This window comes from Equus quagga, chromosome 14 (assembly GCF_021613505.1).
Source record: "Equus quagga isolate Etosha38 chromosome 14, UCLA_HA_Equagga_1.0, whole genome shotgun sequence".
Classification (NCBI taxonomy): domain Eukaryota; kingdom Metazoa; phylum Chordata; class Mammalia; order Perissodactyla; family Equidae; genus Equus; species Equus quagga.
In genome coordinates, this window is record NC_060280.1 from 52,723,701 (window position 1) to 52,734,249 (window position 10,549).

General features: G+C 37.7%; 1 protein-coding gene across 1 annotated transcript; it reads right to left on the reverse strand.

The window, feature by feature from the left end:
- Positions 1–387: 387 nt before the first annotated feature.
- MMP12 (matrix metallopeptidase 12) lies at positions 388–10,252 on the reverse strand. Its single transcript, XM_046686187.1, has 10 exons — positions 10,118–10,252; positions 9,014–9,261; positions 8,309–8,457; positions 8,095–8,220; positions 4,801–4,962; positions 4,162–4,285; positions 3,231–3,364; positions 2,702–2,861; positions 1,902–2,005; positions 388–1,001 (listed from the first exon to the last, which is right to left on the reverse strand). The coding sequence occupies exons 1-10, from the start codon at positions 10,220–10,222 to the stop codon at positions 901–903; spliced, it is 1,413 nt and encodes a 470-aa protein (XP_046542143.1). The 5' UTR covers positions 10,223–10,252; the 3' UTR covers positions 388–900.
- Positions 10,253–10,549: the final 297 nt, after the last annotated feature.

Below are 10,549 nucleotides of genomic sequence, written 5' to 3' on the forward strand. Positions count from 1 at the left end.
TAGTATAGGCAAATGGAGGCTTGTTTTATTTAGCAGTAGGTCCAGGATTATTTTAAAAATACATATTGTCCTTTTTAAGAAAGAAATTTTAAAGATTTTTTTTTAATTTTTTTCCTTTTTCTCCCCAAAGCCCCCCGGTACATAGTTGTATATTCTTAGTTGTGAGTCCTTCTAGTTGTGGCATGTGGGACACCACCTCAGTGTGGCCTGATGAGCAGTGCCATGTCCGCGCCCAGGAGTCGAACCCATGAAACACTGGGCCGCCTGCAGTGGAGCGCGCAAACTTAACCGCTCAGCCACGGGGCTGGCCCCCAAGAAAGAAATTTTAAAAACCAAAAACTTTCAAAGTTTTTATTTGAGCAAAAAACATACACACTTCATATATGATATTAGAAAAGTCAACACCGACAGCAGAATAAAATTATACTATCACCGCCATAAATATACAATTTACTTATGTATTACTTATAGTAATTGTCATTTTTAAAGTTCAAGGTATAGTCTATTTTCATTCCAAAAGAATTAAAATGATATTCTTGCTAAAACACTTAACAGTCCTAAAAAACAATAATTTCTTAATTTTCTCTAAGCCAGAGAAATAATTATAATTTCTCAGTTCAAGATTTTAGGAACCAAAACATTTTCTTGGCCTCTAAAGGCATCTATTTCCAAACTTAATGGTAGAGTCAAGTAAAAATTGACAATGAGGGTTTTCAGAATTAAAAAATCCTATGTATTTTCTAGACTCACTTAACTGTATAATCATTGATCCATGGCCTATAGATTTTACCTTATTTTATGATACATACACCATGAATGGTACACTGATCACATAGCAAGTGTGTGATAAATACTTGTTATACTGAAGAGAATTGACAAACACCATTAATTATAATATTCCTAACAACCAAGCTCAGTATTGCTTTTCATGATTTTGGTGACGCGGTGAGATAGGACATCATATTCAAGTATGTTAGATCCTTGGAGGAAATAGTAGTATCCTAAAAAAGAAAACAAATTGAATAGTTTAATTCTTTGTTTGCACTTCTTTTAAAAAAAATAACATAGATCTATGTCTTTATGGATGATCTACATTAGACACAGTTTGATTTGAGAACATTAATGTTGGATCTATTGGCTGGGTATCCTGCCCCCAGATATCCGCCTACTGCTAGTCATTTCACCATTAAATATCTTCATTAATTTTTTGACAAGGTTGTTGGTCTTAAGGCTGACTATGAAGATGCACGTGTTTTTGAAAAGACACACCCCAGATGGAGAACTCAGAGTGGGAGAGAGAAGATGGGGCCCAGGGAGGGCACACAGAAGCCTTGATGGAAAGCAGTAAAAAAGACACAGGGGTGGAAATAAAACCTAAAATGTCTTGGCCCAGTCAACAGTTTTCGCTTAGGTTGACCTTGCTTGAAGACATTCACAAATACAAACTCAAGCCTCTCTCATCCCACCCTCAGCCTCATCCATGACAGCCTATGAAGGATGGAAGGGGTACAAAAGAAAGTAAAAAATGCAAGATATAGAAAGTCCAAAAGCCTCCAGCTTGCCTGAATCTTGGCTACCATATGCTCATTCACATATACTGTGCAGCTTGATGTGATTGGATATTCCAGAGACTCAGACACATGGGAGTGGCAGTAGTCATATGCCCCCTGCCTGCTAGACCACCCTAGGAGTACACCATTGGTTCTACTTTGATCATTCTTCTAGCCCACTTATTCTGAGCCAAGCACATTGTGACTTTTCCTTTGTGAACCTATGGAGAACTGCGGAATCCTGTTCTTTTCCAATGTAGAGCCCCATTCTTTGATCTAGGAGGCTTTATAATCAGTTCAGTGTTTTAAAAAGGGGTTTCCAGTATCTCCATGGTTTCCTAATCTACTTACTGTTATAATAGAAGACTCCATCAATTTTAGGCCCAATTCCTGGGAAGTATGTGGTAGTTTGTTTGGGATAACCGGGGTCCATGAGTTGTCTCCTCTCATTATACCTGAACAAAGAAATAATCAGCAGGAAAATGGATCTCATGACAAAAAGCTTGACATTTCATGACACGAACCACAAAATCCACCTTATTTTCTCCTGAAAGACTCTTACTGAGAGTTTAAAGTGCACCAATAAACAGTTCACTGATATACTCTAGTCCCTAAAGTCCCTCAAATCATAGGGTTCCTGACTTCTAGTCAAGCACTTTTCCCACTCGTCCACAATGCTTCGACCAGTGCCTGGTCCTGCTTTACAGAGCCCGATTGTCTATTTCTGTCAGTGAAGACCTTACAGGATCTGCTCTCACTCAGAGATGGTTTCCTCATTTTGTCTCCTTGGGTCCAATGGTTAAGGAAAGGAATTTAAACATCTGTACACCCCTCAAACTAACTGTAAGTACTAGGCCTCATACATCTGTACCACTATTTTTCAATGTGCTTCCACTATGATTAATAATGTGACATTTTATTTAAAGTGTTCCTCTTTAAAAACACACTATTGTTATCATATATCAGAAATCAAAGTACAGAGAAAAAACTAGGTTGAAAATAACTATTCCAGTCCAATATTCTCTTGATTCCTCTCTCAGGAAGGTCAAGGATCTTTAGGAATTGGCATAGAAAAACTACATTTTAGAAAACCCCATTCCCTGCCTGTTTCACAAATCTTAGGAGTCAAATTACCAACCATTACAGCTCACCTCCAATATTGGTTATCCACAAAGAAGTAGGTCTTATAGAGATGTGGGTTAAAAACAGCTGCATCAATTTTTTTCACGTGGGAGGGGAAGCCCAAAGAATGTATGCTCCTGGGATAGTTTGGCTGTTGTCTTAAATTGCTGATTAACCAGTACTTATCATCTGTAAAGACAAAGAAAAAGGATACATTGGAATCATATAGAAAGAGCAACAGAAATACTGACTCGCTAAAAACATCATTCTTTCCCCATAGTTCTAAAATATATTTCTCCTTGTTCTTACACATGGTCTATCTCCTATGGTTCTGTATGTTTTTTTCACAAGTATTACCATCTTATATTTTACAAACTATTCCAAAAAGTTTTATGAATTACCTAAATATTTAAGCTATTTTAAGCTATAGTTGAGAGCCACTATTAATAAAATATGGAGTGCTTTTTGGGTCTTTGTTTATAAAAAGCAGTAGTATTTCCTTAATTTGTTCTCTTCCTTGGAAGTAGACTCAATAGCAAAACTAAACATTGGAATTACCTTTAAAAAGAAAAACATGATTTCTGGCTCCAATTTCATAAGCAGCTTGAATGCCAGATGGTAAGGTTGGCCATAAAGAAGAAATTAAACCAACAATGATCTCTGGACTCTTAGGAAGCTTCCTCCAGAAGAACCTGACATGAAAAACATTTAACACATGTTAAAAAGTTGTAGAATCAAGAACTGTTAAATATGAGTGGGAAAGACCTGTGAAATGGCTTAATGTTTCTTCCATTATCTTCACATTCTGTTCCATGGATGTTTGTGTAGGAGCACCACAAACAAAGGATCTTAATCAACTCTTTGGTAATAACCATGAACTTAACAGGCAAACTTGTATATGGAAACACCCAGGAGCTTGGAATCAAGGGATCTAGGTTCTAGTCTGACCCCACAATCCACTCACCAGTTTTGTAATCTACAGAAAGTCACATAACCTCGTTGTCTCAGTTTTGTAATCTCAAAATGGAGAATGTTTGTCCTACCTACCAAATACTAATCTTCTCCACTCTCCCACCCCTCCAATAGCAGCTTCCATCTGTATTCTAATGCAGAAACCATAAGTCATCCTGGAATTCTTTCCTCTATTATCAAGAATCAAGTCTTTTAAATAGGTACTCTGTTACAGCTTTAATTCTAGACTTCACCATTTTTATATATGATTATAATAGTCTGGCTTCTCTGCTTTCTGTCTTATCTTTCCCTAACCCAGATTCTTTCTGCAAATCCGTTTTTTACATGCCAGTTTTCTAGTTAAAACAAATATAATCACACTGCTCTCCTGCTTCAGAATCAAGATCTCTACACTGGCTACAGAATCAAGTCCAAGCGCCTACTCACGAGTTTTATCTATTTCATTTCCCCTGTTCTCTGACAAAAAAATTCTAAGGAGCGAGCCACTAATACTGGTTAAGTATGAAAATGATCCTACCTGTCTTTAAAGAAGAAGATTTTATCTCCCACTGTAGTGACAGCATCAAAACTCATATTGGGGTCACAGACAGTTGGGTCTGTACTGTCAGGTTTTGATGAGGGTCGAGGCTTTTCTGGGGCTCCTGAAAATACATTTCAAGAAACATTAGGGAAAAAAAATCTGCATTTTAGTTCACAAAGGGAAGAAATATTCTTTTTCAAACATTTGATTTTCTTGAAGAAAAATGCATAAAAAGCAATTTAAGCTTTCTATAGCATTCACAGGAAGCATAGAATAAATATTTTTTCCCCATGTGGTTGCAACATCAGGGAGGAGAAAAATCCAATCACTCTGGTTTTCCTATTCCATTTAAATCATTTCTCTGTGCACCTTCTTCAACAGACAATGGTATGATGGATAGAAAGAACAGACTTGAGGCCAGAAGACTCAAGTTCTACCTCTGGCTCTGACATTAACATACTAGGTCTCATGTGCTCATCTGTAAACTGAAGGTAATAACTATGTTACCTACGTCACAGAGTTTTCATGGGGTTCGAAAGAGCAGATGTTAAAGTTTTATCCAAATGCAGATGTTATGAGACTATTCATAAGAGCAAGTACATTTACAAGGCAAAATGAAAACGAAATTCAACTCACCATAGAGAGACTGAATGCCACGTATATCATCAGCAGAGAGGCGAAATGTGCTGAGGTCAATATAACTGTAGGTGGGGAACATTATGGCCTTTGGATCATGGGAATGGCCAAGACCCAAGGAATGGCCAAGCTCATGAACAGCAACTAGGAACAAGTTTGTGCCTAAGAGGAAACCAATGAAAAGCGGGAAAGAGTAGTGAAATATATTGGCATTTAGAGAACAACGACACAACATCTGACACAATGAAAATGGAAACATTTGGGAATCCTTTACTTACTTCCCCTCATTCTTGCATACCATTTTTCAATCTTGGCCCTATTGACATTATAGGCCAGATAATTCTTTGTTGTCAGGGCTGTCCTGTGCATTACAGATGTTTGTAAATCTCTGATGTTACTGTTAAATTCAAGTAGCAAACCTCCCTCCAGATTTGACAACCAAAAAATGTCTCTGCACATTGTCAAATGTCCCCTTGGGGGCAAAACTGCCTCCGTTAAGAACCACTGCTCTAACAGACAAATGAATATGTTCTGTTGTGAAAATTTCTAGACTAACTCACAGCTGTGTTCATTGCTGCTAAATCATTCCCAGATCCCATGACCATGTTCTGCTTTCACTCTTTTTTTTTTTAAGATTGGCATCTGAGCTAACATCTGTTACCAATCTTTATTTTTATTTATTTCCATTTAGTTATTTCTTCTTCTTCTCCACAAAGCCCCACGGTATATAGTTGTATGTTCTAGTTGTAGGTCATTCTGGTTGTGCTATGTGGGATGGCGCCTCAGCATAGCTTGATGAGCGGCGCCATGTCCTCACCCTAGATCTGAACCAATGAAACCCTGGGCTACTGAAGTGGAGTGTGCGAACTTAACCACTCAGCCACAGGGCCGGCCACTGCTTTCACTCTTGATCAGGCTTCAGTGGATATAGAAAAGTCCTCAGTAATCATCCTTTACTAATCCCAAATATAACTCAAACTATCCTTTACTATACCCATATAATATAATGGATATTAAGTTCCAGGTACTATGAGTCACTGAAAAATATACCACATTATGTCTAATCCTTATGGAACTGAAAAGAAGCCACTAGCCTCTCTATTTACAGAGGAGGATACAGTATCAGTAAGATTAATTCACCAAATTAAGTTTCTGAGCTAAGATTCAAATCCAAATTTCTCGGTTCATCTTTTTCATTCATGATTCTACATGAAATCAAAGAGACTATGCTTACAATTTCTGCATATTTACACTACCAAGTTATGGTCGTGCCTGTTCATTTTTTTTCTGTATGTTCTAGAGAACGTACCTTTGTAGGTAAGAGAGAGAAGTGTGTTCTTTCTCTCAAATTTCTCAATTCTCATAAGATATGAATAACTTGTGACTGTTATTTTTAAATTTGTGTTCTAGTCTAATGCCTTCATTTTTGCCTTTCCTTTTCTATGGCAAAATTGAAGCTCAGAAGAACTGACTTCCAGGGTCACAGACCTCTTAGCCATAGAGCCTGACCTGGACGTACTCTCCAGTACCCAAGTGTGAATATAGTCTTCACTCTTTCTTGCAGGGGTGTCTAGGAACATAGATCCTCCAAGAATCCCCTGTAACAAGGCTCAGCAACTAACTCAGAGATGCTTTCACTTCTTTTCTCAAATAATGAGAAAGAAGCAGCAAAGATTCACTCTCTTCACTCTACATAAGATTGGGAAGAGTAAACAAAGCCTTTTCGAATTTGGCCTAAACCTGAATTTATCTTATTCCCAATTCCTATAATACTTTGTACAAAGAACACCATTGGTCCTCCTCTCAAAATAATGGATTTCTGTTTGCGTCCTGTTTTCCACTAGATTGTGGGCTTCTCAAGGGCAAGACTGGGTCCTCTTCATCTCTATCCAAACACCCCCATAACCTAACACCATAATAGAAACTCCATAGGTATTGTGTGAATTGTTCACTTAAGTTACTGGGTCTAAAAATTAGGCTGAGAATGAGCATTTTAAGTTAAAATTTTCATAAATAATTTAGCTTTTTTGAAAACTTAGAATTGAGCCAACTAAAAATAAGTCAACATGGACAAGTGGAAGGTATACATTGGGCTAATGTAACTGCTGGGAAATGTACATCCTGGCCCCAGTTTTTCCATAAGCTAGCCACTAACCTTCTCTTGGTCTCAGTTTCTTCTATCTGTAGAGATCTTTATTAAATGATTTTTCTAAGATTCTTTAGAATTCCAAAACATTCTGCAAGGCTACCTGGCACAAGTCTCCCATGTGAGATGAAAAGATTATAAACCCTAAATAACCTTGGATAAAATTTAGACAAATTTAACATATCTAGCTGAGGATTTTCCAGTAAGCAAGGACCTAATCCTATGTCACTTGTCTTTTGACAATGCAAAAGTCCTCTTCTCAGTCAAGAATTTTATAAGCTTTATGCCATGTGTCAGACCAAAACAAGTAACCTTTCTGGTCTATAAAAATATTGCCATCCAACACGCGCATTATCAGCCAGAGAGAGGGGCAGGCTGAGGACAGCATTTTCTTGATGACTTTCTCTCCATTTACTTTCCACGTGAGTCAATCATATAATCTAGAATGTCCAGTAGAAAGATTAGGAAGGCTTCTGATATGATGTTTTGAATTTTCCATTGGATAACAATTACTCCAAATAACACGGGAGACTACTTATGTCCCTCCTCCAACTATCTGAGAAGGGTGGTGAGTTACAGTCCCTCTGTAAAGGCACCTGAGGGATTGTTAAACGATCATTTGGGTGTCCTGAAATTTTTATCCCAGAACCACAAGAGATTATGTGACCATATTACCTTGTGTTTCTCTATAGGGATCTCTAAATTCTCTATAATGTAACTTCATCTTTCTGTGTCACTATGAATCTAAAAAATTGTTAGCATATAATGGATCATGCAGACGACCACCATATCCTAGGATAATTGGCACACACAGAACTGGTATCTGTGTTTCCTGGAGTTGTCGACTCACACTGTCAAAACTCATCGCCTAAGTAACAGCTTTTATCTTTCCATACTATGGTTCTTCAGGTTCCTGAGTTTATACTAATGAACTAGCTCATCCTCATAGATCCTTAGAACTGTTCTTTAAGATATCTAGTCCAATATCCTCAATTTATAGAGGGTGAAATTGAGACAAAGTGTTAAATTGTATTTAGTTCCTAAATTATAATCAGAACCAGTTTTCTCTTTCTGCAATCCTTTATCAGAATGCAACTTTTCATAACTTAGAATTTGTTAGGGTTTTCCTGTTGTTTTGTTTTACCTACCTTTATAGCTTTTAGTCCAGATTTCAGCCTCATCAAAATGTGTGTCTCCTCCAATACCAGGTCCAGGTCCAAAAGCATGGGCTAGAATTCCATTTCTGCCATCAAAAGGACTGTAGTCTCCATGAGCTTTTTAAGAAGGAAAGAAAATTAGTCCATCTACACATGCTACAGGTCATGCCAAATGATACAGATGAAGGAAGACCAAGTTCTCTACCTCCATGTGCAAATTGTATCATAATGTCAGCCTCGCCTGTGTTAATCTTTCTGAACTTCAGTGGTGTCACATCACTCCACACTTGAAAAGCTTTCTGTATGGCATAGTCAACGTCCTCAGGCTTCATGTCTGGAGTGTAATTCTTGATTCTTCACCACCGAAGCAAATGAGAGGAAAATATATGGAAACCATGTGTTAATTTTGTCTTATTACAATGCTTCATTTCTTCTAGTTCCATCGGAGAATAAACTGTTTCATAAATTAGTAGTCCAGATAACAAAAACTTGCTTCATTAACTACAGGAACATTTATCCTTGGGCAGCTTCCTCTTTATCAATTTCTACTCATTTGTGTTTTATCGGTCAACATTGTGAAAGATTTACATTCATAGAAACCCATGTCTTTTGCCCCTTCTCCCAGACTTCTGTATTTATCCATCTTGACTAGTCTATAAAACTTTCTCCTGCCTCTTATTTGTTGGAGATTCAGCTTCATTCTCTTTTTACTTGCAGCCTTCCTACTCGGCTTGGACTGGCAAGCCAAACAACTCTTCCTTGAGTGAACAATCCTCCCTTCTAGAGATAATGAATTTTAACATAGGGATAGTATTACCAACTGAAGGAGGCTTTTATCTACTTGCAGATTTAGAGCTATATAGAAATCAGACCCATGAGAAAGTAGAAAAATGTATGGCTACAAGGTTACCTGTAGGTGATAAAATGTTTCTTCCATACTGGCCTCCCTTGCATTACCCTGAAATCATAGACATCAGGCACTCCGCATCGAGGTCTGTGCATCATGTCCAGAGTGGCTGTGTCCAGTTGCCCGGTCACTTTTAGCCCTAAGAACTGCTGCATTTCCTGGATTTTATTCTCCATGAAGTTCCTATTGACTCTCATTTTTGCCATTGGAATTGTCTCCATCTTGAGGTCATAAAAGTCTGCCAAGTACCTCTGAAAAAAAATAGATTAAGTAATACATTATTACACACAGACAGGTTTCTGTTGGAGTTCTGTAGGACTCAACTGCACACTGATGTTTTTGAATCAGGCATCGGACAATTAATTATAATGGGAAAAAATTCTTAATTTTATTTCCTGTCAAAGGTGCGTCATAACTGTTAGCAAGGTTGATTCCTGGAAGCCCACTGAAAACACTTTTATGTCTTCTTAGAATTTCCTTCTACTCTTTAAAACCTATTTAAGCATCTAGTATATCACAGCATTTAGTAAGCAACAAAACCTTTACTGTCAGGATGTATAAATTATTAATTGAAGTTAGGATAAAATTTTCTTGCTTAAAAATCCAAAGCTCAACACAATGGACAACTATGACAAATTTAAAGTTAAAAAGTCTTAGAAAATGGAGAGATCCTCCAAACTCATACATATAATTAGGGAAAAGAAATGAATTGGGGAAAAAAATCTCTTTTTTTTTTAAGATTTTATTTTTTCCTTTTTCTCCCCAAAGCCCCCCGGTACACTGTTGTATATTCTTCGTTGTGGTTCCTTCTAGTTGTGGCATGTGGGATGCTGCCTCAGCTCAGCATAGCTTGATGAGCAGTGCCATGTCCGCGCCCAGGATTCGAACCAACAAGACACTGGGCTGCCTGCAGCGGAGCGCACGAACTTAACCACTCGGCCCCAGGGCCAGCCCCCAAAAATCTCTTTTTTATATTCCTGTTTGACAAAGACAAATTCAATGCTAAAATCAAATAGTCTCCTAAAGCAGTTTTCAACTAGCTACTTTTCAAAATGAATCCTAAAGGCAAAAATCAGGCTAGATAAATACTATAGTGTCAAAACTTACTCGAGCAAATGCCACATCACTTTCACCTGGGCTTGTGCCGTTAGTCAGGGGAACAGCTCCAGAGACAGCCACCTGCAATGCCAGTATCAGCAGAAGAAACTTCATTCTAAACTTCTCCTGAAAGCTTTAACCCAATTTACTCTGTTCCTTTTCCGTACAAGTTCCTTAAATGACCCTCTTTATATAGCCCTTAGGCCAGGCTCTATGAATACAAAATCCTTTGAGTGACTCACAGTTGATATCATCCTTTGATTTACCTCAAAAACATGCAAATACGGAACAACCTTATTCTAGGACCGAGAATGGGTCAATTAGCATCTAACTTATCACTCACTCAGGCAACTCAGTGTATTTCTTCAAAATGATAAATAAGCCCCTACTTCTACCCACCACATAAATTAAGCCATTATACAAGGAACACTAAGAACCTAA

Excerpts from the sequence above, each read along its gene's own strand:
- MMP12 (XM_046686187.1), bottom strand. The coding sequence starts at position 10,222 with ATGAAGTTTCTTCTGCTGATACTGGCATTGCAGGTGGCTGTCTCTGGA. Across the intron at positions 8,221-8,308 it reads GATACAATTTGCACATGGAG|CTCATGGAGACTACAGTCCT; the intron begins GTAGAGAACTTG and ends CTTCTTAAAAAG. Across the intron at positions 2,006-2,701 it reads GTGGATAACCAATATTGGAG|GTATAATGAGAGGAGACAAC; the intron begins GTGAGCTGTAAT and ends TTCTTTGTTCAG.